The sequence below is a fragment of the Hippoglossus hippoglossus genome, chromosome 4 (assembly GCF_009819705.1).
Source record: "Hippoglossus hippoglossus isolate fHipHip1 chromosome 4, fHipHip1.pri, whole genome shotgun sequence".
Lineage (NCBI taxonomy): Eukaryota > Metazoa > Chordata > Actinopteri > Pleuronectiformes > Pleuronectidae > Hippoglossus > Hippoglossus hippoglossus.
In genome coordinates, this window is record NC_047154.1 from 16436357 (window position 1) to 16463834 (window position 27478).

General features: G+C 41.4%; 1 protein-coding gene across 2 annotated transcripts; it reads left to right on the forward strand.

Annotated features, from left to right (window-relative positions):
* Positions 1-694: 694 nt before the first annotated feature.
* xxylt1 (xyloside xylosyltransferase 1) lies at positions 695-24956 on the forward strand. 2 transcript variants are annotated; one of them, XM_034582148.1, is made up of 6 exons: positions 724-1185; positions 1558-2186; positions 8161-8308; positions 15319-15451; positions 24186-24587; positions 24635-24956. In XM_034582148.1, exons 2-5 carry the CDS (start codon positions 1662-1664, stop codon positions 24580-24582), a joined length of 1203 nt encoding a protein of 400 aa, XP_034438039.1. In that variant the 5' UTR covers positions 724-1185; positions 1558-1661; the 3' UTR covers positions 24583-24587; positions 24635-24956. The 2 variants fall into 2 exon arrangements, with proteins under 2 accessions (XP_034438038.1, XP_034438039.1); XM_034582147.1 differs by having other exon boundaries at positions 695-1185; positions 24186-24956.
* The last annotated feature ends 2522 nt before the right edge of the window (positions 24957-27478 follow it).

Below are 27478 nucleotides of genomic sequence, written 5' to 3' on the forward strand. Positions count from 1 at the left end.
CGGATGTCAGATATTTCGACTTGAAATTTCCAAGTTCAGACTTCCAAGCATTCGAATGCACAGTGATGGCACAATGTCAAATGTAAACAAACATGGCTGACCGTGAAAAGCTGATGTTTATTTGGCACATGGTGAGACAATAAAGACTGTGACCGGTGCAGCATCCGTTCATACATAAACAAAGCAGGGGAGGGAAAACGACACGAGAGGCAACAGAAACCATTATACATTTATTTTACGGCACTTTTATACTTGGAAACACATTCCAATACATGAGAAGGAGACAACTCGAGCCCACGTACTGTCACTCAATCTCACATACAAGGAAACAAGAGTCCAACAGAGGGTGGACAGGCCTCAGCGCTGCAGTATCTATGTCTACATGAGTGCCGCCATTGTTGAGTGACATGAGACAACTGCTTGTCCATGTGGTTGAGGCAGATGGATTTGACCAGAGTTAAGTGGCGTTCCATTACACAAGTTGGAGGTTGGAAAATCCTGACATGCGAGTCGTCTGGAACGTAGCACTATGACCTACACTGTAACCAGCCTCCAGTTGGCTTCACTTTTGGGAGCAGCCATGTCGTCCATCTTAATATGCAGTCTGTGGTGTGGAGGTGGCCTTTAAAAACACCAGGTGCCGCCTCTTCCCGACAGTCCATGAAGGCACCGGGACGGACCACGTTTGACGCAGAGTGGGTGTGGTTACGGCAGCGTCACAGGATCATGTTGCTAGGCTGTTAGCTGCAGCTCTGAGCCTCCAACTCCCCACTGCGGGGTTTCCCTCTTCAAATCTCATGTGCGTACAAACGCGCTGGTTTCTTCAGGTCGACGGAGGTTCGCACGTGTTGGTTTCTTATTTGAAACATTCGAACTCTGCTCGGTTTGGTGCAAACTCAGCGTCGGAGGGGAAGTCGAGGAGCCGCATCTGGGAGCAGAGTCGTCGCTCGCTAGCATCCTCTTAGCCAGAGGTGTCAACAGGTCGCCGCCGCTGCAGCAGCTCTGTCCCCGCGGAGGTTTTCATCTTCTGCGGGATTCTGTGCATGCAAGTGGGGGACGTTAAATGCACGTGTGACGTTAATAAAGTCCAGGATGAAGAAAGTCTAATCCCGGGATTACCTGAGAGGATGGGACTGCACGGATCTGCAGCAGGAGACAGGCGAGTCTGACACTTTCTCTGCAAAGGTGAGTTATATCATTTATTTACTCTGCATGGTAGTGATGAGATGTTTGTCTGTGGAGCAGCACTAGTCAGAGAGCGAGAAATAAACAGCCCGACATTATCACGAGGGATCTTAACAGTCACAGTTGAACTGCATGGAAAATATGTGTTGTGCAATTGATCAAATTTGAACCCAAAGTTAGTTTATAATGTCACCAGGACCTCCAGAAAGTTTGGTCTTTGATTTTTGAGTTGTTGCCGAGTTATGACTTATCTGAAGTGGCATAGCATTACTAATACTTTGCAATGTTGTTGTACTAATAATACATGTCAGTAGATTATTGTGTCAACCCCATTTTCAAAATGTAAATTAAAGAGTGTCCATTCTCTTACAGGAAAATGCTGACAAGTCATAAAAAGTGACCATGACCCGGACGGACTCAAAATGGTGAACGTTTTCCCGTTTACTCCCCCTTTCTCATGAGACCAGCAGGAAGATATGGGCGTCCTCAGACTGGTGCTCAGAATCATGGGTAGGATCAGTACGTTCAGGTCCTATCAGTTCGTGCTGCTCCTGGCCGCTGCTCTCGCCGTCGTAGCTTTTTACTACTTTGGCTCTGAGAGGCAGAACTTCTCCAGCACCACGAAGAGGATCAAGCAGAGCCAGGCCAGCCACAACACCAACCGAAACGACGCAGACCTGACCGTGGACACCAGGCTCTCGCATACGGGGGGGTCTGAGGAGCAAGGAGATGCAGGAGGAGAGAGTGAGGATTTCAGGTCAAAGACGGGGCCCAATGAGGCTGCTGACCAACGCTACCACGCACTCATGATGTTCACCAAGGTGGACAAGAGCCGGAGCCTGCAGGACAAGTTCCGGGTGGCCATGTTGTCTATGGTGGAGCATGGAGACTTTCTGGAGGGAGAGGTGTTGGTGCTTCATTTCGTGAGCGACCAGGCCAGCAAAGACCTGGGAGAGAGGATGCTGCAAGAGTTTCTCCTGGACGCAACGTTTAAGTACGAGGTAAGCAGTTTAAAGATGTGTTGGCATTTGTGCGGTTTGTCAATCACCTACTGATTTTGAGGCATAAAACATCCGTAAAGCTTTTTTATGAGTATTTTATTTTAAGGGTTAGGGTTAGTGTAAAACTTTCAATCACTAGAATGGCACTCAGTATTGGATACCTCCACCAAAGTCCAACAGTCCTTTTATGAATTCATATTTTATGAATATCAGTCTCCTAAATATGCCAGATTTCTTTAATCAGGATTCATGAATTATTCTCTGAGAAATAAACAAATATTGTGAAAAATGCTTGCAATGTTAACGACAGTAGGAAAAAAATTCTTGGATCTGCGCCCTGATCCAGATCCACACAGATCATTTTATGGGTTCTTTCTTGGGTCATGCTCCACCCCTCCACAAAATTACTAACTAACAATCAAACACAGACGAAAACATAACCACCTCAGCGGAGGTAATATATTCTGATAATAAACAGTATATGAAGAAATAACAGTTTTCCTTATGAGTGATGGTCAATCAGTGGTTTTGAGTTCTCGGACAATTGACCTGACAAAAGATATATTTAAAGGGGACATAGCATGCCCATTTTACCACAAGTTGATATGGTTCCTTGGGGTCTTAATGAAATGTCTGTAACATACTTTGGTCAAAATACCACAAGGATCATATAAAACAGCACCCTTTTTACCCTGTATAAAACAGCCCTCCACAGAGTGACCGGTGTACCCCGGCGTACAGTAGAGCTGAACACTGCTGAAGTCTTCCACACAGCTGGCTGTGTGGAAGACCGCTGCGAGGCAGCGCAGCGCAGCGCAGCGCCGTTCTCAAGCGCGCAGCCGCCTGGCTGTTCACACGGGACGAGCATTTCTCCGCGCTGGTCAGCCCCATAGACTGTATATATAAGGTCAGCCCGCGATTCTGCTTTCTCCGCTTGTTGTTGTACCCGTTGAATGTCGGGGTTCGGGGGTTACAGTAGCGCTGAACACTGCGGAAGTCTTCCACACTGCTGGCTGTGTGGCGCTGACACAAATTCCAGCTCACACATGGGAGAGCGAGCGGTCGCTCCCGAGCAGCTGCTGCAGCCTCCAAGTCCCAACGATCCAGACAAATGCCACATGTGAGTGAATCGCGGGCTGACCAGCGGAGAAATGCTCGTCCCGTGTGAACAGTCCGGCTGCGTGCTTGGGAACGGCGCTGCGCTGCCTCCGGTGTAAACCCAGCGTAGCGAGTGTGGGGGGACGGGGGGGGGGTGGGTGGGCCAAGACCATGTAGGGAGACTTCCAGTTCCTTTTTACGACACAAAACCCAGGAAGCGCAATCGAGTCGCTCAAGCATGACGTTTCTGACTTAGAGGAACTACAACAAAACGCGCGAGTGTTTTTTCCCCAGAGTTTTTGGGTTGGTAGACATGCCAGATACCCACATTAACCTGTAGAAGCACTAACAAAGTGGAATTTGCATGCTATGTCCCCTTTAAGATTTATGAAATTGTTGTTGACTATTTTCCTGAGTTTCTTACATTTCAAAGACCTAACAGTTTAGTGTTGCAGCAAAAAAAGCTATTGCCAATTGATTAATCAATAATTTAAACAAGCTTTGCTCTGGGTTATGGCAGACGCTAACTTTAAAGCCCTAAACTTAAATTTATAAAAGCCTCCTCGGTGATGTTTGCGTTGGCTGTAGATGCAGTTTGAAGTTGAAACACATGGGGGCAGTGTTGGCCTGCCAAACAAGTCCCCCAGCAGCGGGGGTATCCCTCCCCAACTGTTCTCTTCCTGCCAAAGCAGAGGATTATGTTCCATCTCTGTTGGTCTTTCTCTTACATGCAATATCCTGCCTCCTCCTTTGTATTCTGCACGGAGAACATGATCACAAACTTGCTTACAAATGACACATCCCCTCCTAAACCCTCCTCAGCAGCAGCAGCATCTGCTGTGGATGTAACAGCTCTCTATTAGCTCACACTGATCCCAGGCCTGCTCTGCATTGGGTCCGAGATTTGTTCAGCTTGACATCTCTTGGCAGCCTGGAGCCCTTGGGTTAGATTGCTCACTATTCATTTCACTCTCTACCCTCAAAGTCTCTTTTCAGAGTCTTGTACGGTAAAATACAAGACTGTGTAATGATGTGAGGTCTGCAACACTCATTAGAACTGGGTCTGTTGTGTTACCAGGGTGTGAGACAGCACCAGATAAGGTGTCTTTCTTCAAGCTGCAGCTCAGACTGGCACGCAGAGATGATTCCTCCACCCCTTCCTCTAATGCACCACTCGGCCAACATTAATAATCACTGATTGCTCAATAACTACTGAAGTTTGCCAAAATACACAATACATCCGTGGGACAGCGATAGCACAGAGTAGTGGCAGTACTAACAAGACGCAGTTGTAAGAGTTATTTTTTTAAAGGATCACACATATACAAACATTTTGGCTTTAAGAAACACATTTTTTGGTCATGTTTATTTAAATTGTCAGCAGAAATATGTCAGAGGCATAAATAAGAAGTGGAGCTAAGAAATAGTGGAGATATGTTGTCAATAGTATGATTTATTCTAGTTTAGAAGAGATAAGTCCATGTGTTCAGACCAACCTATAAGGTGAGGTGCTGTTACTCATTAGTGGTGTGTGCTGGCCATTGATGAAACACTCTTAAAGGCAAATGTTTACTGAGGTCAATCAAGTGAGAAATAGGGTCATTTTCTCACAGACTTCAATAGAAAACACTCACAATCTTGTTTGTGTCTTTATTGAACACACACACAACGTTCAGTGCTGTTACATAAAGTAAGTAAACTTTGTATTTTTTAAAAATTGGTCTCTTCAAATCATTCCAGTCCACTGCTTTCAAACATGGATTAAGATAATGACTCATGAAAGAATTGTCTGCCACCATCAACACTTGTCTCTCATAATGTGCACTCAAACACTCACTCCTGACAGAGTTACAGCTGGGAGGCCGACTGCCCAGAGGCTGACGCAGGCAGTGTATCCGAGCATGTTGACATCTCGAGTCTCATTCTCTTTAATTATTTATCTTAAAGGAGCATAGTGGTAAGACAGTGGTTATGCAAAAACTTTAACCTCCATGTCTTCCCGACAACTCAATGACCCACTTGACAGTCGACAAAAGGTCTGAGGAGTCACTGCCCCGGGGCTGTGCTCATTACTGCTGACCAGCTTTCTCACTACATACTGGAGTCTTTCGCACTGTGTGCTCTGGTGCTAATCACTGGAGATAGATTAAGCAGAGTGTTATGTCACGATTCCCAGTTGAAAATCCTGTTCCTTTAAGCAGGAGTACCTGAATGTCATGAAACTTGGTAAAAGTAAATCAGACTTTTAGAGTTCCTGAATGTGGGTCCACAATACTTGACATTTTATCAGACGATGTGCACAAACCTGAATATAATGTACCCAATAAAATATGAATAAAACATTTCAGAGCCACAAGTCTGAACCAACTCTGCGTCAACAGCTGTTGCATTGACATTTTAAAAATGCTTTGTACAGGTAGAAACCTGTAGAGACTTTGAATGTTCAAACAATGTGGAATTTGTCAAGTTCGTGTGAAGACTGAAAGCGGTACAAACCAAAAGACTTCTCAAGAAGTGCTACCAATGCTCAAGCGCCCCATGGGTGGGATGGTGCATTTTAAAGGCCAAGAAGCAAAGGGTCAATATCTTCACCTCCTATATGAAGATTCTCTGTAAATGATCAGCTGATATCAAGGAGTCTGGTTTGTACAAATATTCAATCTCCACTTTGTGAACTTTTTTCTTTTTCTACCAGATTTGTTTCTATTAAAAGATGTGTACATTATTTTTGAAAATCTGCCCCCGCAAAAGACCGTAACTGTTTCTGACAGAGAAAGAAATGTCTAAAGAAAACAATAATGTTGTTTTAAAGTCAACTACATATCCAGCTTTCACGTGTAATATGTCTCGTTCTGTATTAAAGTTTATACAGGCTTAAAGGTCTTTTATTTCTCCCTCTCATGCTGTCTTCAGTAGAGATTATAGGGAGCAGGTCCTACCACCAAGGTCAAAAAAGGAAATTTTGCTTGTTGCTGGCATCCCATCAGGACGCAGCTCCCCGTGCCAACGACTGCCAAACAAGTCCAGTCTCTCAGTCGGCTTTGTGCAGCTATTTTTGTCTGTATGCCCAAAACAATACTTTTCCACATAGACTGGATACCAGTGGTATCAGAAGTATAGGTTATAAACACAACAGTATTTAATTTATCACTTAATAAAAATGCTGATTTGCTATTTGCCAGTCGTCATCATGTCGTAAAGTCTGTGATCTGAGAAATCTGGGTCGGAAAAGTGGAGTGGGCCTATTGAATTTAAGGGCTTTCATACACTCTGTAGTCTGTAAGTGAAATATAACGTTCTTCTAACATAATTACAATGTTTCACCAAACATCATTACCCTTTTCATGTTTAATTGTTATTTATGAGGTCCTTGGAACTAACTTCTTCTAACCGTGGCAGGGATTTCATGTGCCTTTACATCGCATTACCAGCTGCAGTCCAGGACATGACTGATATCCACATATGACCGAGGGCTTACCTTAATCTGTGAGGGATCATTAAATGATATTTCCCCCACGAGGCACTTGGGTCTGATTTATAGTACAACGTCCATACTGTCCAGGTTTTATATGAAGCCGCTAACATACACACTTACTGATGTCAGGCTTAACACAGAAAAGTGTTGATCGTCCTCCGGAAATACTGTTCGCCTCGAATCAACATATTTAGTTTTTCTCCTGCAGGAAAGCTTGACTGATTATCAGCGCTTACTGTATTATAAAAAAGATCCTCTTTCATTAATCTGTTGATATCTCCTGTACATGGTCAGAGCAGAAACTGGTGCCTCGCAGCTGTGGAGGGATTAAAAGCTCTCCGGAGCGGCAGGAAACTTCCACACAAGACGACGGAATTGAAAATTGGGTTGTAGTTTAATATTAGACCTTGAAAATGGCGTGATAATGTGGCACAACAACAAAAACTAGTACTTTTGGTTTTATTCTTCCTACTAATACACTGTGGTCCTTTTGTGTGAGGTCAGAAGTTTTCTGTACTGGGGCTTTCAGTTATGAGCAATTTATCTTTCCATTTTGTCAATACATCACTAAATCCCCAGCTCATTAAGCATTGAAATCGACAATAGCATCGATCAACGTTCTCAACACCATTGAGCTCATTTTCTCATAGCTATAAAAGTCAGGAGAGCAGACTTCTCCACTCAATTCTGTGAAGGTTTCTCATCGAATTGTTAGATTTAATGTCGTCTCCAAGTGACTCACTTCAACAGAAATCTGCATTAGCAAAGACAAAGATGACATTTAATCGCTGTCTAACTTCTCTTCAGAGCTTAGTTGCAGTCGTCAGCAGTGAACTGGAGGCGAGCGTCAGATTGATTTGAGTCACTTTGGTTACTTTTGCAAACTTCAGAACCAAACGTTCTTTTTCTGTCTGTACAACTCACCATTTCCTGCTTTTCTCTGGTTTTCGTTGTATGAACATAGAAAAGGACAAAATGGGCCTATTCAGTTTCAGTTATTTCATTTAAAAATATTCTAGTTGGCCCCAACTTGTAAACTTGGATGATGAAAATTCCACTTCAGTGGGTTTTTCATTTTTATCAATTGTGATTTCATTACTTGGTATTGTAGTCGTTGTTGGGATAAGTGTGAGACATTAATTGAGTTGTTGACCACATGTTCTGCAAAAGTGCAGCTGAGTTTTGATTAGTACTTGGGCTTAAAAAGATGATTACACACAAGAAGGTCTTAATTCAGCTTGATGTGATAGCCCAGCATGTGGAGGCAGTTTTTCTTCATTCAAATCCAAATTGTAACACAAACTTTAAACCAGAAAAACACAAATGAAGCCACTGATCCAGCTCCTCTGCAGTTTGGTGATTGTTGCACTGACCTGATCTCACTGCTGATCTCTCCTGCAGGTCTTGTTTCATGACGTGGTGGCTCTCACACAGAAGCTCTTCCCTATCGTGGAGGCCATGCAGAAGCACTTCAGTGCCGGCTCCGGAGCTTACTACAGCGATGCCATCTTCTTCCTGTCCGTGGCCATGCATCATATCATGCCTGACAGTAAGAAAAGCACATTTCTTTGTAGCAGTGGTTCAACTACTTGTGCAGATTCTTTAGTATTGTTCCTAGTTCTAAAGGTGGCAAAAGCAGATACTGATCCTTTTTTTTTTTATATTTTGTATTTAGGCTTCCCCCTTTATATTTATTAAATCATTTTATTGTTTCTCAATTCTGTACCCACTATCTATAACATATCTGTTCATCCTCAATGAGTGATCCCTCCTTTGTTTGGAGGTTCTTATTTGAATTACAAGTTAACTTGTACTAAAGGACTAATCAAGAAGTTTCCAAGCTGTGTTTGGGTGATATGCAGTACCACCCCAGTTTGGTTCTGCCCTAAAAAGGTTCATGCATTTATTTCTACTAAATAAGTTGGTGTTTTTAAATTCACTCAGAGGCTCACATCTCTATTCTGGCACAGTGCACAGCTGGAAAAGCCAGTGAGGGCAGGTATCTCACAGACACGTGGCATGCTGCAGAGGCCCTGGGGAGTGCGGAAGGAGGACGTGATCTATCACTGCCACCCACATTAGTGCCCCCTGTGTTGGCGCTGACTGATGGCAGCGATCTCCTCCGGTGTTCACTGTTGTGGTTTAAGTCGGTGGGTGTGCAGCATGGGGCATCAGTCCACAGATGCGCCACACCATTTGGCTTTTTGGGTTTCAATCAAAACAACACAACCGGAAGCGTGTCGTGCAGAGAGCAGGGCATCATCCCATTGAAGGTTTTTAAACTGTAGCTCAGCGTGCATGGCGAGGTGTGATGTCGGAAGTTTGGATCATAACACTTTTGTTCTCGTTAGAAATATTAGTAACAGAGGGGGATATCAACAGTCGTTTTGTGTTCAAATGCTTTCCCACTTCCAGGAAGATTTCTTCCAGCCTTCACAACCCCTGTGGTCAAATCCACGTGCTCATTGAGGTTTTCTATCGATCATCAGAGTTTGCTATTTCAACTGCTCGATGAGAATATAATTCAGATAGCAGGAGAGGAAAACGGTGGAGGGAAAGATGAATGTCTTAAGGCACAAAAGATGATAAAAGATTCTGCTTGGAGGTGGAGTTTGAGTGTGTGGTTTGTCAGTCTGCTTGTGGTGAAGTATCGAATTGCTTAGATTATAAAGATGTTATAGTGGCACTGTGTGTTTTGTATGACAGCGGAACTGGAGTTGTGTGTCTGCTGGTGTCTCGTGTTGCTTCCTGAAAATCCTTATTGATCAACCAAACTTATTGATCAACCAAAGTGCAGCTTGTCTTCTCTCTCCATCCAAGTGGTCACCCGTTTCTATTTAAAGATTCTTTCATCTATAAAGGGCATATTGAGTTTGTCTTGACACAGAGAGTGGACACAGAGAGGGGGGGAATATGTGGAACTCAAATCTAAATCAGTCTTATTCTCTAACTTGTGAAGTGGGAGATTTCAGCAAATTTGGTTGTCTGAAAAGGAGGAAGGAAAGGAAATTGTCAAGACGTCTGTGCTAAGCCAATTACCCAGCCTGAACAAAAGTCTTTGCTCAACATTAATGGAAAATAAAAAAGTTTGCGATGTCTCTATTTTATTTTTTTATTATATTTAAGTCTAAAAAACGATCTAGGTGCTAGTGTATTGCTAATATAGTGGTTGTTTACTTGTTAACTTGTCTGTGTTTATAGTGTCAGTGGAGAAACTCTTTGAAGATAAACCTTTGACAGTTGAGTGTTAAAGATCGTTGTTGTCCTTGGACAAAGCAGCTCATAGAAAATAATTTTAACTTAATGGTTTTGAACTTTTAACCTCGTCTCGTGGTCTTCATCAGCAAATGCACTGTGAAGTGCTTTATAATTAAAACATTGAGATACCGTTGGAAGCTCTGAAAAAACATAAGTGGACCTTGAGATAAAATTGTTTGGTCAAATATTAGTGAGTAATTAACAGCAGCTTTCTGTGACACCCCTAAAGCTGTGACAGGCACTTATACCATAATGAAAGCAGTCATGTGGAGAGAAGACTATGTTCACACCATCTGTCTTTAGAGGAGGGTAAATAAAATTGCACAATGGAACAATGTTGTAATTAATGATAAGGTTCCTAAGAAACTGTTATTGTTAGTGGAAAGGTGTTGCGTGTTTTGCGTCCCCTCTAGAGGTCTCAGCATGTTGGGGCATGAGTCTCTTCCACAACCCCGACCTTTATTTTCCACCCAAGGTGGAATGTGTGACTCGTATTATAAAAATGAGAAAGGTGATGGAGCAGGGCTGTACTGATCTGCTTGTCATCAGGGAGGCCAAAAATAACATGGCAGATAAACAGTATGTCAAACTGTCTTTATTTTCTTGACAGTGAGGAAATCGATGGGTTCTGTAACATGAATCTCTGAAATCAGATACCTTGGTCATAAAACCTTTTAATTATTTAGCAGTTCTAATAAACAATGTATACATTTTCTTTTTTCTTTAAATTAAGCTTTAGTAGATATTGCTGCTATAGTCAAACCTCACACGTTGTCCTACTTTTCCTCAAGTAGTTGGTGATGTAAAGTAACTGGGTCGTACAGTATTGTGTAAAAGTTTCAGACACTTCAGATTCGGGTGACAATATTGGACCTCAGTAAATCGTTTGTTACCACTCAGGACTGATGCTGCATGGAAATATTGAATTTAAGATGATTATCTGCTGGCATACTGGACAATATTAATGCACATCTCTCAATAAATATAACCACAAAGTATTCAGCCCAGCTATAGTATAAATAGTGTTTATACTAGAGTAAAAACCACATACATTTGTCAGTCCTTTTTCCTGTAGGTCACCCTCAGAGACCAACACACCATCACTTTTGTTGCACATATAGCGTCAGTAAAACACCAGACTTAACGTAATTGCCTGTGTAGACGGCTAGATATGAAACAAGAATCTAATCTAATCTGCGAGACAGACGACTGAAAGACACCATCAGTGTCTAACTAACACATGTTGAAGTGCATGTGACAGCTTCACAGGGAGATCCCCTTGGATCTGCAATGAAACCCAATAAAATGAATCACTGACGTAAATCCCCACTTTGCTTACAAGCTTCCAAGAACAAGATCAAACAAACAACAAAATGATTGATACCAATTTGATTTAATTTGTCAGTTATTAGTCAAATCACTTTCGATTCTAGTATTGTGTCAAAGCAATGAGATCAGACTGTAAACGCTCCAGAAAAACTTGTATTTCTCAGTGTTGGTATTTGAAACATCTATTGTTCTGTTGTCTTGAAAAAAGTTAACATTAAATAAGAAAAAAATCCACTACTGTGAGAAATTAAAGGGAGTTAAATAATGTTTTACTATCTAGATAATTACAAACACTGACTTGAGGACCCTGGTTAGCAGTAGACTGTTTGTTTTTTTTCTTGCAGCAGGACACACATCAGAGGTTGGACTCATGGGAAGTGTTTGCCTTTTTAAAAGAAAAGCAGCAGTGTGTTTTTCATGAATGTTGAGAAAAGCAGAAAACAATGACCCTCACAAAGAGGCTGTAAGTGCTCACATCAAGACTGATATTAGGCCTTAACAAGGTTGACCCACTTTTCTCTCAGGAAAAAAAAGTGATGTTGGATAACAGTGTCTCAGTTGTGTTGTTGCTGTGGCTGTGTTGAGGTTTAGTCAATTATAAATGTCTGATCTATCCAGAGCCTCGGGCGAGCTCCGAGCCGTCGCAACACCCCCCATGCACCTGGCTGAGACTGATCTTCTTTCTATTCAAGGGTTTCCTTCAATAGCTGCTGTCGATTCAGAAAACATCAAACTGTATGTAGTTAAGAGCTTATGGGAAAAAAACATTGGGCTTCTACTGGGTTGAATCTTCTTATATATGTGCATTTAGTTTTCTATTCTTTTCTCCTCTATTTCCCTCCATCATTCCTAAGAACGTCACACTTCTCTTAATGCTGCTGGAAAATGAAATAAGATCAAACAATGAAAACCTCCAACAATTCAAAATGATGTGGATCAGCTGCACCAGCAGTCATTGAGTTTATGTGACACCTTTGTGTGGTTTTACTCAAGTTTTTTTTATTACGTTAAGATATATTTTTGTTATAAGAATTAGAAACCAACTCTGTCTAGTTTTAACATCTCCCATCATGTTTCCCTCTGGAGCTGTAGAAAGAAGAGACAACATTCTGTAATTTTGTTTTTGTGATTCTCATTACGGCCACAAAAAGTTGAAGAGAACCTCAGTCAATAAATGACTAAAAGGATCTATCTTTTCTTCCAGGTGATTTTCTTTTATTTATCAATACACTTCAAACACTTGGTACATATATAGTGTATTAGCAAGTCACGCAACATTAATGTCGTGTTTTTAAAGGGACACTTTTTAATAGATTTCATGGCAAACCCCCTTTCTCACCATTTCACACTTGAACTGTCCTGTCAATTAAGGCCTAATGCATTATAATCAGCTGGATTGTAAACTCTGATTCACAAGTATCAAACCCACTTGGTTTCTTCATCACCAAGCTGAGGAAATGATGGAGAAAGACATGGAATTGGGGCAAAGCAAAATAACCCTCTGTCTCCTTCTCCTTTTCTGTCCAGGCTCATATTAAACTAAAACACTAATTGATAATTATTACAGAATCTTTCTTGCACTTTTTCAAGAACATAATGTTTCTTTTGTCGCTCTACATATGAAATGAAGAGTACGCTATGTGAATGGAAAGTCCTGTTTTCGTCCAAAACAAACACATTTTCATGATGAAAGAAGTTTCTATCACGTATCACAAGGATCAAGACTATTTGAAAATGTTCTCCAGCTTTGACACAAGCAACAAGCTAGTGGGGGAAAAAAACAACAATTCAGAACTGTTGCTTCAGTAATAAACTGATCTCTTTTCTTATAACGAGAAAATCCAGCAGCAGTACATTCACCGCCCACCATCCGACTGGACTTTCACCTCCACAACTTTGTGTTGACTAACTGATCTAACATCAACGGCACCACACCACAATGTTCTAATAATTTAAGACCCTCTTCCTGTTGTAATCCCACTAGTTAAGCCTGGTTAGTGCAAACAAACAGCGCCCATCACTCAGGGATCACACTTGGTGCCGCTCTCTGTTGCCACAGCGTACGAAGGCATTGTCATGACAGCTTCCTTGTTTGGAGAGCACAGAAAACAGATCGCTGCCGTACTGCTGAGTCTTGCTTTTCTGTCGTTTGTTTTGACATGATTTTTTAGCGCATACTTCTAGTCCACCCACGGTCTTCCCATAGCTTCTCTCTGGATTGATCTGAATTTCAATTTGCTTTGTTGGGGCCAAGGTTGTGAATTTTGTATGATTCCCATCCTTGTTGAGTCAGGTGCTTTGCTGGATTTTGACTTCTCAGTAAGATGGTGATTATGATCCAAAATAGCAATTTTTAAACAGTTACTACCTGCAAGATGTTCAATCTCAGGATCCACTTTTTATCTGGACAAAATGTAATCAAATTACCGAGCTGAGACACCATTGCATTGTTTTTTTTATGATTTAAACACTGATTTACATTTGGAAACTGAGATGCAGTTTACCAGCTTCAATTAGACAAACTGTTGGACCAGCTCATATGCTGACAGGTTGATAGTCGTTTTGGGGAAATTCTACGTAGGGAAATAAAAGGTTCTGTTCTTTGCTCCCACATTAGCTGTGTCCCATTTCAGGGGCCGCCTCCTTCAGAGGATGCAGTCTATGTGGCCTACAAAGCAGGTGGCCTTCATGGGCCACATAGACCACGAAGGACGAGCCTAAATGAGACGGCCTGGTCTATGGGAGATTTCTGTTATTTGCGTCACCACCTCTGTTGTGTCGAAACAAAGCTACAGGTGGACACGATGAGAAAAGTGCATTGACCTTTGTTTTTTTTTTACATATGCACCATTGGCCTGATACTTGCATTTAAAAGTGTAACCATCAGACGTTTTGGTCTCATCAATTGCCAGCGTCATTATCGTTTTGCAAAACCATTTGTCACCATAGTGCAATGGATCGTGGGATAGGCTGGCCTGAGAAGGAACCTGTGGAGCCTTGGTTGCTCAGGAATGGAAGAATGAAGAAGTGTCGGAGCCTTTGAAATGGGAAAGCCTTGTCACGCCACTGTGATGCAATCACTCTTCAAATACAGCCTCAAGGTTGCAGCACTTCAACTGAGACACAGATATTAAGTGAACTAGTTTCCTCTTTTAGCCTCTCTTTTCTTTTTAGATGGTAACGATATAGATGGATTCTTTCACATAATCCTGATTATATTCAATGTATTTTCAAGATTCATGTGATTCTTATGCAGCTCATAATTCTGTAATAGCTCCATCTTGTAAGTCCTTCAATAGCAGCTGCACAGATGCCGTCAAACCAAGCTTTTGCGTCGCCGATAAACATTTACTGCAGTAAAACTCCAGGCCGTCATCTGACATTGCAAGTGTTTTCGTCTGTTCAGTTGTGCCCGCGGTGCACCTTTCCTGAGTATTTCCCATCCTTTCATCACCACGGCAACCAGCAAAACAGAGGAAGCTGAAACAATGAACAGATGAGGGCCTGAATATCCTGGTTGTTCTGATTTCATCTACAAACAAGACACAATGTTAATCATTTACCGAAACACAAACTGCACTTTGTGATTTTAAAGTATTCTCAGCCTTCTATATATTTCGCTGCAGAATTTATAGACACATTTGTGCAGTTAAAAGTTTTAGGTTAATGGCAACATTACAGGAAGGTGAAGGTAAGTACACAGCCACATAGTCAACCATATAATGCTGCTGCTCCTCCTTTCTTTGAGTCTTTCCTTATTTCCTCTAACTCTGTCTTCCTGGAAGGACTCTTAGAAGTGATTAGCCAAGCCGTCACTAGATGATGTGCCACTGGTCAAAAAAATTCAGCCTTTGAACATAGCTCACTCGGATGTATATTTACATTTTCTGGGATCACACAGTGATCAGTTTGAAGTCTCATCAGTGTAATGTACATTTGATGTTTTATTTAAACAAAGTTCTCGTCTTTCAGGTCAGACGCGCATAGTGCAGCTGGACCTGGATCTGAAGTACCGGACCAACATCAGAGACCTCTTCCAAGAATTTGACCGGTTTCCTCCGGGAGCCGTGATAGGCATCACCAGAGAGATGCAGCCAGTCTACAGGTAAACGACTTGCACACAACACACATGCTACTGCCGGGCTTCTGCTGCTTAGCACATTAAATTCAGACTCAATTTAAGATTTTTAAAACTTTTTTAATACCACACCGAAATGAATTCAACACCCTTTGATACCAGTCAAAGAACGACAGAAACACAGTAGGGACAATAAGGTGTACAGTTATTTAAGTACAAGGATATTTGTAGCACATTTTGTCAGTATTTGAATATTACGATCAAAGAACATGACCTGGACCCAGGCAGGAGGCAGAAATTTATGGATGGATGAAGCAATATACTAGTTAATTCATTATATTTACACATCCATTGTAAGTCAATGAAACGCTTGTCTTTTCTTAAAAGACAGTCGACCCCACAGCATGAAAACATAAACTGATGAGGAAGTTGTTTCAGTCACTCCATGTTTTCCCATTAGCTTGTTCTTGCTTTAAACACTTGGTTATACTGTACAAACAGACTGTTTATGGGTTTGTTTGTTGGCCTCAAATAGATTTTTCAGGGCTGTTATACCGTATTTATGCACAGTTTTGGTCAGATCTGCCACCTAAGCTATATCCTTTTTGTTTGTCCCCATCGCTTTGTGTTAAACTACTAATCTCACTCACTCGCTGACCACAGATGGATTTTGTTATTGTACTTTCAGGACCACGCTTACACATTCAGTTATTTTCTCAGACAGTTTCAAAGTGAGAAAGAACATCAGGCGTCTCTCATACAAACTGATTCACAAGAATCATTTCTCATCAGAATTATAGTGAAGCATTTAACAGAAACCATTAGTAGCCTATCTGATGGTCTACGTTTCCTGCTTTATCCTCCTCTCCCATTAGAAATCTAAATTAGAAAAGCAACCAGCCCCAAAACAAACTGCTCAGTTGTGCCCTTTTTACCTGCATCGAGACATTTGCTGTGAGATAGTTGCTTGATAGTGCAACACTGACAGACTGATGTGATGTTTTCATGAATATGCTATTTTAAGTCCTGCATGGGAGATAAATAAATGAGGATTAGGCAGGAACTAAGCAGAGAGGCGTCTCTAGTCAGGAAATGTTTTGTTCTCATCGTATGAATCAGACGTGCCTCCAGTCTCTCCGTCAGACCTGTGTGGTGCAAATAGACAATCTGCTCACCGTCTCAGCCGACAAACTCTGGCAACACGCTCATAGCACCAGTATAACCTCATATAACTGGTTGCATTATTTGTCCAATGTGTCAAGTTAATCGAAAACTTAACATCAATTAATTAAACTCAATTCAGGTCACAGCGCCCCTTGTTGGCCGTGCAGAGCACAAGATTTAACAGCTTCCTTCTCTAATCCTCAATCTTACTCTCCAGTTATGAAAAAAGAATAAACTGCCATCTTAGTCCATCATTTTTACACTAATAAACACGACTCATGCAGCAGTAACCGAAATATCTCAGAGTTTAGATTTTTGCCTTTATTTCTTTTCATTGTCTCATCTTAACTTAAACCAACATCAACAATGTTTATGGATCTGCTAACTTAAGTCCCTTCCTGGCCCTTATATTTCTGCTTTGTTCCAGAGTTTTATGGAAACACCGTAATGTATTTGATTATTCATTCTCAATGTTAGAGTTTTTTCTCTCTTTAGACGCTCACAGTCTGTGCCCTTCGTGTTCTCGCTCCACAGTAATTAAAAGGAACTCTGATAGCAGTGGAACCATCATGCCAAGAGTTTCCCAGGCAACACAGAGTTCGACTTACATTTTGCTGCACAAAACTCAAATTATTATTGATTTCCAAATAAGTGAATATCTCAGTTGGCCTGGTGGTGTGCAGGGGCTGTACAATTATAGGGAAGAACACTGAGGTTTGTGGAGTTGAGATACTGCTGACCAGAACTTCTGCTTTTACTGGAACAGTAAGTCTTTGCTCATCATTCTGGAAAGTTGTTGAGTAAGAAGTTTTGGGAAAACTCATCAAATCTCCCTATGATCTAGTTTTCCCCTTACAGACTCAGGAGGGAGTTTTCAAGTAGCAGCTGCTTACTGGTAGAAACATACAATCAGGTTGATGTTTTTTACTCTGAATTACCCTGAACGTTTGTGAAAATGAAACAAGATCATAAATTGCAAGTTCGATTTTTCTCAGGGTGTTTTACTCATAAGTAAAATTATAAATCCTAATAATAATAATATAAATAAGTCAGTCTATATCTTGTTTCACTCACGTCCTCAAATTTAGAAATATATTATGGTGTCTGCCTTGTGATTCTACTGACGATGTGTCATATTGTATAACTGTAAACCTGGGTGATGTCAGGTTTCTGAGGAAGAAGTTTTAGAAGTGGAGCTGTTTTCCTGGCAGACTTGATTTGGCACCAACGTCTCTAAACGGATGTTTATCTCTGCCCCGCCACTGCTCTGGCTCAATGCTCTACTGACCTTGGGAATCCCCTACTAAAGCCGTCAGTAACATGCCCACACACTCTTTATTTAATAGAACAATCAGCAGCACCAGGAGATTGGGCCTCTTAGCATGAACAGTATCGGAGTTTAAGCATTTGAAGGACGTCAACAAAGGTGTGTGTGTGTGTGTGTGTGTGTGTGTGTGTGTGTGTGTGTGTGTGTGTGCGTGTGCGCTTTGTGAGGACCAGTTTGAGTCTACAACCAACGGAGTGAGGACATTTTGGGAAAGTGAGGACATTTTGGCCGGTCCTCAATTTGTGACCCCCCCCCCCCCTTTAATGGACTGTTCGGGGGTTAAGACTTGGTCTTAGGGTTAGAATTAGGTTAGGGTTAGGCATTTAGTTTGGATGGTTAGGTTTAGGGCTAGGAAATGCATTATGCCAATGCCTCACTAAGATAGCTGTACAAATGTGTTTGTGTGTGTACTTATATATTTTTGAGGACCATTTTAAGCATAGACCTTATGGAGTGAGGACATTTTGGCCGGTCCTCACTTATTCAAAGGCTTGTTTTAGACTCAAGACTTGCATTTAGGATTAGTTAGGTTTAAGTGTGATGGTTAGGGTAAGGTTAAGGGGTTGGCAAATGCATTATGCCAATGAGTGTACTTCCTCACTAAGATAGAAATACAAGAGAGTGCGCAAGTGCATGTGAGTGCGTGTTTGAGTTTTCAAGTTCAGACTTTTGAAGCACATTCCAGAACCAGTAATTGATTTTTCTTTTTTTTTTTTTAAAGAAATTCAAAAGTGTTGACAGCAGTCCAGGGTTTACATCACTGAGACTCTCATGGATATTACTACCCACCCAGTCGATAATTGTCTACAGCTTCACTTTGATCCGTGGAGACTTGTCATGCCAGGTGCAATTACTGGATAAAAATCCAAACATTTCATGTAGATTGAAAAGATTATTGACTGAGTTTAGGGTTATCACAGGGAGAAATTCAGATGAGTCATAAGCCTCTCCCAACATCTTTATCGCAGGAACAAACCAGGAATCGAATCATCTGCCATGCAGGTCAAGAATATCTCATGATTGGGAACTGATAAGACAGTAAAATATGTGTACCAGGGATGTCTTATATGGGTACATTGTGGTATAGCCTGTTAGAAATTCACTAGGTAAATTTATCCACGCAGCTGCACTGTATCCCAAAACAAACCAGTGTAGTTACACTGTCCGTGCATCAAGTTCTTTATTTATAGGATAATCCAGCCAGAGAGAACATTGAGGAACAAATCTACTGCCAGCCCTTTAGCCCAGTAAGATGGCATGTTAGCCATTAGCCAGTGGCCAATGGACAATGTAAAATTGTAATTTTTGAAAGCTGGTATTACCAAGCCTTTGTGTGCATCCTCTTCTCTGGAGTGTATTCCTGTGCAGAGTGTGGATGGCTCTCGGCTCCCACTCTGTTTTGGTGCTAATGGACAGAGCGTTCTGCAGGAGAATGCGTCCTCCCACCAGCCACATCCTGCCACTGAGAAGTTCATTATTGGAACAAATGCCCCGTGTCTTTTCTCTGCAGCGGCGTTAGTAATGTTTTAAAAACCCAGGAGACAAGACCCTCTTACATAAGTGTCGCAGTTAAAGCCACAGATGCAAAGAAAGAAATCACGTTGTCTCCATTGTGTGATACATCCCACGTACTCCCTCATTTTTGGACTCAAATATTCAATGTGAAATATGCAATTACATTTTTAATCCAGTGGTTGTGAATCTTAGTATTTTCAGTGAGATGGTTGTGAGTTATGTAGCAAATTCAAGTCTTTGTTCTGAGATATTTTATGATTCTGTAAATGTGGATCTTATATCTGCAGAGCCACCATATGCTTTCTATAACGCTGGAATTGTCTTTACTATATCCTCATCCTGTTGTCAAACTACTGTGTGATGAACAACACCAGACATTTCCTTTGGGTTCCCCAGAACCAGACTCCCCTCTGTCAGAGTGTTTTCCACGGCTTTCAGGGAGCAGCCTGTTTCTCATCCCGAACAAAACAGACGACACATTCGGACAGAATGTCCCTGTCACCTGCTAATGATTCTCAGTGTCCTGCATGTGAGAGACGCTTCACTTGAAAGGGTGGCAGGGAAAATTGCAGGAAGGAGATGATGGAGCTCTGAATTGGCAGAAGAGGCACTTGTGGCAGTGATCTCAGTTACTGTAAGAGGTTGTATAGGTGTAGTTTGACTTAGTGTGGTTTGAGTGGAACAGAAACCCCTGCAGCGATCGTAACCAAGGACAGAGCTGCGTTCTGTACCCGACGTTCAAATCTCACAGGAAACTGTCGCAGCATATGTTGAAGTTGACCCATGTGACTGATTTGCGTTATTGGGTTGGATAATGTTGGCCAAACTCTTTCCAGGTTTTTTTCTTTGTAATTCCTTGAAATGAGCCTGAAAACAACACTGAGGTATTTGATATAGTATGTGAAAGTTAGAGGCTTGTAAACATTTAATGATTTGAGCCCGCAGCTCTCTAAATAGTTCCTGATGTTATTTATGTGAGAACATGACTGGAAACATTTTCATTCATGTCTATTTTACTTGCTTTGCTTCTGCTAATTTCCATGACCTCATTCAAAGTACAATCTAGAAAAAGTCCAGGTTGACCTGACTCCCTGTTAAAATTAACAAAACTTAAGGTTAAATCCTTATTCGCGGTTTAAAGTTTACTTTAGTTACATTTGCTGTGAAATGAGTTAGTTCATGTGAGTGGATAAGACAAATCAGTCAGAGTGTAGTGACTTCAGGAAACTTTATAAAAGGCCAAGTACTATCGCCATCCAGATCCATGTGATATCAACTGCATCAATCACTGATCACACAATCATAAATTATCAAAACGAACAAATGATATACCAAACCACAGTAAACCTTATAATATTATGATGATTAACAACAGACAAGTCCATAGTAATACATACATGGCTCCTACACTACGTTTTGTGTAAACATTACTTCTAATTCAGTTAAACATGTTGAATTTAAGTCTTTTTAGGAATATATTCCCTCTTTGTGTTATCATGGGCTCTCGCTGAGCAGTCGTGGAGAGATAAGAGTTCATTTTGTACAAAAAAATGTAGAATTGGCAAAGATATTATTTAATCGACTACAGCAGACTGCTGAGGACTGAGGACTATCTTCAGATAATTTTTGGAATATGCCGTCCCCCATCACTGTTAAAGGAGACAAGTTCTCATTCAGTTTCATGATTTTAATTTGGGTTATTACTTGAAGATGTTTACCTGCTCTAATATTCAGAAAACGCATCAGTTTCCTCAAACTGTTCGTTGCTGCAGGTCCTCTTTTCAGCCTCTGTCTGAAACACTTTGCATCTGTCTCCTTAAGGCCCCATTTCCGATAAAGCCCAGTTTGCTCTGATTAGCCTGCTGGCCCACTCTGTTGTGATTGGTCAACGGCTTCCAGCGTGCATGGAGGAAATGTCGACCTCTACTCTATTACCTGGTTCTAGGGAGAGTGCCATAGTAGCCATGTGTGCATTATGCAGAAACAGAAGTATCGTCCGGATCTACCAATGAGGCGTTTCAGGAGCTTCAGTGTTTTCTGTGGGGGAGAGGAGCCCCTGTTTCAGCTGACTTCAAGCTTTTTAACTTTGCAGAGCTTTTACATACACAATAATACACTGGAAGAAGGAAAAAATGAATGAAGCATAATGTGTCCCATTTAATCTTTCCTAACCCTAAACCAGTGTGGTGTCAGTTGTGTAACATGACCGCCGTGGCATGTGAAGTCCAAACAGCCCAATGGAAAAGCCTGTGTAAATGTTCCCTCGCTGACCTTGCTCACCCTGAATGTGTCTGCAGGCACGTAGCCCCAATGTATGTCTTTTAAAGATGAATGCTCCACAGGGGCCACCAGTCCCCAGCTACTAAACCCACACACTGTGTAGAACAGTGTGGACGAGCTGCAGCTGCTGAATATAGGTCAGTAATAATATCAAAGTGTGACTCAGAGAATCCACAGCTCCCACTGGATTTGTTCAAACTGCACAGAGAGAAAGAAAGTACCCTCTGCTATAACGAGCATAATTATTCTACACAATTTCCCCACGTGTGTTTAACTGCAGCAAAACAGCAGGCAGAGCTCAGCTGATTGTACATTTTTAAGTTTGAGTTTTTTTTAACTGCCCTTTGCCTCTCTGCAATCCCCTTGTGTGTGTTTCTAGCGAGCAGCATTTACCATTAATATTTAATCCACAGGTTACTTTTAGCTGGGCCAGTGCTAAGAATAATCCAAATTCTGTGTGGGTGTGGGTGTGTGTTCTTACTTATTCATGTGAAACAACGCTCCACCAGCTGTTAGTCAGAATGTTGAAAAAAACATTTTGTCCTTTCTTTAAAACAGTGCAGCCTGTTGCCACAATGGATTTGATAGAAGTTTTAAAAACCGGACCAACAGAAGCGCAGTAAGAGAACATCAGACGTGGACCTATCACTTCAGTGGAAAAAGCTAAATAACACATCTATGCTCAAACAACAGCGGTTCAGTAGACGATCATCAGCTCAGTGACTAAAGATGAGAGCATTTGTTTTTCTGGATGCAACAGGACGGTTCCAGCCTTTGGTCAAGTGAACTGGACCTCAACCAAACCCCCGGCTCCCTCTGTGGCTTTAAACTCCTCTGCTGCAGCTCAGTATTCTTTGAACATCTTGTCCCACTTGAGAAACTTCGGTTTTACATGTAAAACACGTTTCAGTATATTCGGTTAGTGACATCTGTTTTTTAGAGGTGGAAAATATTTGAGATAAGTGCATATCTCTGGAGTAACATTACATATAATTTGTTAAAAACAATTTTAAATCAGGACTGCATTTTACCGTAATCGGATTTTTCATACATTCTAAAAATACACCAGCATCACCTGATAGATTTGCTGACATTAATGTGAGTCCAGGGGGCCTGAAAAAGTGACCTTTCTTTCTCCAATATGTTACGTAATATAAAGCCAGTACTATTATTAAACTACACTAAAACCTGTCTTGCCTGGAAAACCTTAAGAAATAAGATAATCTCACAAAATCCCTCATTAAGTCTTACTTGCGAGTACCTATATCAAATCTATGCATCTGAATGTTTGCTGAATGAAGCTCTGTGTGTCATTCAGCCACTTCAGAGTTGGTGTATTGGCAGAACATGGTGGTGAGTTGGCACAAGCCTTCCACAGTCCCAACTCTCTTCCTGATTTGTTCTTGGTGTTTGTTCAGCGAACGAGTCAAACACAGATCACTTCTTCTGAGCACAGGGCATCCATATGTCCTTTTACCATCGGAGCACAGCTTCTTGAATGTGGACAGGGATGAGTTTAATACATCACTCATGGTTCCTGACTTTTCGGCAACTACCTTTTCTGGTTACTCAATATTTATATATTTATCCAGTATATTTTGGCAACGTGAAAGTATCTTCTTCATGAGATTTGGTGCTCTGTGTGTTGCCTATTTTACTTGTGGTTGAGTAATAAGTAATACAACAGGCACAAGAAAGTGTCACAGTGAAATTATAGCTTGGTAACATTCACTCCTGTTTCTGAATCAACTGCTCAATGTGCCTCTTCCTGTAAATTCTCCAGCAGTCTCCAGTCTCCAGCTTTGACACAACCAATATGATCATTTCTCCATTTTGACTTCCACTGTGAAGAAAATGTGTATTTATGTGTCTTTAACAGTGTGACTCAACATGAAAGCTCTGCACAAATGTGTTTTCCCTTTGCACAGGCTAATCTAATTTACTAATTTACTTTGTTAGGAAAGTCGATTAGTAAATTACTAATTATTCAATTTACTAATTTTAATAATTTGGTTAAACAAAAATATGTCTGTTTTAATACTGGTGTGACTGAGAGAACAACTGTCGACCAGAACATAAAATAATTTCTTTATCAATTGTCAATATGTGAATCACTCCCCACAGTTTGTTTTCGACACATTGACTTTTGGCCTTAGCCCTTGTCGACAAAAGCTCTCGGATCTAATTATCTTGCCAAGTTAACATCTTCCTCTGCTTCTTCTGAGTGATTTCTGAGATGTTTGTGTTGCCTTTCTTGTCTCCGGGCATAATATTGTCTTCTCACATCGGCTCTGACATTATCCAGAGTTTTAACAAGGGGGCTGGCAGGAAAAAATCCAGAGAATGTCCAAAGCAACTGACTTTGACATTTGGGTTCTCACATACAGCCTCTGATATTATCTGAAGTTCAGTTCATGTTTGAAATCAGCTTTGTGCACTAAGCTCCAGCGTGCACCTCTTCCCCTCTTCCTGCAGACACACCTTCTGGCAGTACCGGAAGGAGAACCCTCAGACCAGAGTTGGCGAACCTCCTCCTGAAGGCCTCCCGGGCTTCAACAGCGGCGTGATGTTGTTGGACCTGGGAGCGATGAGGGCCTCGGCTCTCTACAACCAGCTGTTGAAGCCCAGTAATGTGGCCAAACTGGCCGACCAGTATCGCTTCAGGGGCCACCTCGGTGACCAGGACTTCTTCACCATGATTGGCATGGAGCACCCTGAACTGTTTTATTCGCTGACCTGCGGCTGGAACAGACAGCTGTGCACCTGGTGGAGGGACCACGGATACGGAGACGTGTTTCAGATGTATTATCGCTGTGAAGGACCTGTTTACATCTACCATGGTAACTGTAACTCCCCCATCCCAGATGACTGATCTATGTGCTGCGCTGCTGCTGGAAGAGAAATCTTTTTCCTGCTTGTTGGGAGTAAAGATCCTGACTTTTTCCTGATCGTGCGCCTCTAGCCACAGACTCTGCCTCCTGCTGGTCAAGGGGCTGGTGAAGAGACCCCCACACTTACTACAAGTATGGCATTCATCTGTGTCAATTTAGAGAAAACAGCTTGGAGTTACAGCAATGACGAGGGCTGCACTAATCATGTCCTGTGGTACAAAGATGAAGAAATATGTGAATTTCTGTTTCAGTAACAGATCCACTGATATGAAGACGTATCAGTTTCTCAAAGACTAAAGAATAGCTGACAACATAATCAGGATGGATTTTTCTGCCGTTGAAAACTTAGTATAGTGGCTATCGTTTCGAAAATAACAAGTAATCTACCAGGAAAGTGCTCTGGATTATCTGTGATGGGCCAAAGATGCACTTTGCAGGGTGATTCCACGTTTTTGTCAGACCGTGCTGCACTGGCACTGTGTCAGTGTTGCCCTCGTTCAAATGATGGTGGAGTCGTTGTCAAATTTCCTTTTGTTTTAATTGCTTTCATTAAATTGGTGTTTCGGTTGAGGAGAGTCTAAAAGACGACTCCTTTACACAAAGTAGTGGAAGATGACACATTTTTGAGTTGATAATTCACATTAATTGATGTTGCCATTGGGGCTGCACAGATTAAATCAACAAAATAATTAGTCACCCACTATTTTGTAGTTTTTATCACTTTATTTTAATCGTTATCAAATGATGGTTTGCTGTAGCTTCTCAATTGTGAGAATTGAATACTTAATAAAACAAGACATGTGACAACGTTTTATCACCATTTTCTGACATATTATAGACAAATAAATAAGACAAATAGACAAAATAAGTCACCAATAAATCAAGAAGATAATCAGAGGATTAATGGATGATGAAATCACTTCTAGTTGTTGCCCTAATTGCCAACAAATGTTGAAATATCAGTACAAAGTATAGTCAGCAAATGTGTTAATCGCCACCTAAAAACAAGAGACCTCTTTTTTCCATTTCCCTTCCATGAGTGGGACGAGTTCAGCCTGTGTCACTTTATCTTCCTGCAACACCAGGTGACGGCTCATCTGGTGCCATTTGCTTTCCGCCCCTGTGGCTCGTGGAAGAAGAGGGAGGGGTATGTTTAACAGCAGTCGACTCCACATTTTTGGAGCCATGTGGGCGCAGGGCACAAACACTCTGCTGCGGCTCTTTCAAGCACGTCTTCCTGCAGCTTGGAAGATAGGAAGAGGGGAAAAAAAAAATCACATCAGGGGGGGGGGGGGGGTCAAGTAGATAATGGCTAACAATAATGTGACTGATGGCTGTTGTTAGCGCTCTGCATTTACGGTTCAGCCAAGGACAAACCCACTTTAGCAGAGCATACGTTTCAGAGGGAGGGAGTTTTCTTGTTGTACTCAACTGAATAAAAGCCCAGATTCTGAGGCATGTATACACTCAACATTCAGTCTGGAGAATGTCTGAGGTGGTGCACAATTAAGCGCGCGCACACACACACAGAGTGACATTGAAGCTGCTGAATATCCTGTGGAGTCAAAGTGAGGCTACGGGCGACACTTGAGAATAAACATCGCTCCAAATCAATAAGCTTCCCTTCAATTCACTCTGAAGCTGATCAGTATTGTTTCTGCCTCGTTCAGAACGATTCTCTTTAGCTTGAAAACAAATTGTTAGTGTGAATGCTGAAAAACAATTTTTATCCTCCATTCGTGACTGCACTTTACAACTTCTAAACACACGCTTTATTATGAAGAGTTCAGTACCGTAGGTTGCATTTATATTGCCAGATTTATTGTGAAGTAGTTTTTTGGGGTTTTACAGATGGTGTTTTTGTACATTTTAGCCCATGACTGTTACTCTAAAGTTTACACTGTATCCTTTTTGATTGATACCCTACTCAATAACTTTCAGTTTCTTTCACAACGAAAACTGCAGAATAGTATTTGCTTGAGAAAAGTATAGCATATACAGTAATGATGCTGCATTGCAGTAAGGAAAGTAAGGAAAACCAATTCTTCATAGTTGTGCACTCATGGACAAATATACATTCATTGTATGTAAAGTCGTGTGCTATGACATATTAGTTTGGTCCATGTTCCATCCACTAACATGAAGAAGCAGGATTTATGCAGTATACTGCAGTCAGCCACCAGGGGGAGATCAGGAGTATTTGGCTTCACTCTGTGGGGAGCTGTGATGTCGTCCATCTTTAGCTACAGTCTGTGGTTTGTAGTATGTGAAATATTGCTGTCTTGTAGCTAATGGGCTAAAATGTGCAAAAACCACTGTCATCATTTAATAGTTAATTATCCATCTACTTCAAGCTTTATGTGTTTTTCCTTCTTGCTTTTATGTGCACACACACTCTCTCCTGTGTATAACATGGGGTAGTGACAATAGGTAGAGATTTAAGATGGAGGGTGACATGAATGAACAGGTGCAACTTAATAAATGTAATAAAGGTAGTATCCTTGTTTTAACCCATCAGTCACATGTTTTCACAGTTGTGTCAAAGGGGAAAACGATTGTTATGTGCAATGATATTTTTAAAGGGCTCATAAATATTTGTGTAATAAACGTGTTTGTCTCGTCTCTCACTCAGAATCCACTCGGTTTAGAAAGATGCTGTGTTCAGTGTTAAAAACTCAAAGTAGTTTAATATGATCTTTTTATATACGAGCTCCCTGATTTTATTTCCTGTGTCCCAAATCAGTTACATGATTATTTTCATGTTTTCTAAAAAAAATTAAAGACAAACAAAAGCTATTGTGTTCTTGTTCCAGTTATTGAACTGTTCACATGAGAGACAGGCTCTCTCTCTCTCTCGCTCTCGCTCTCGCTCTCTCT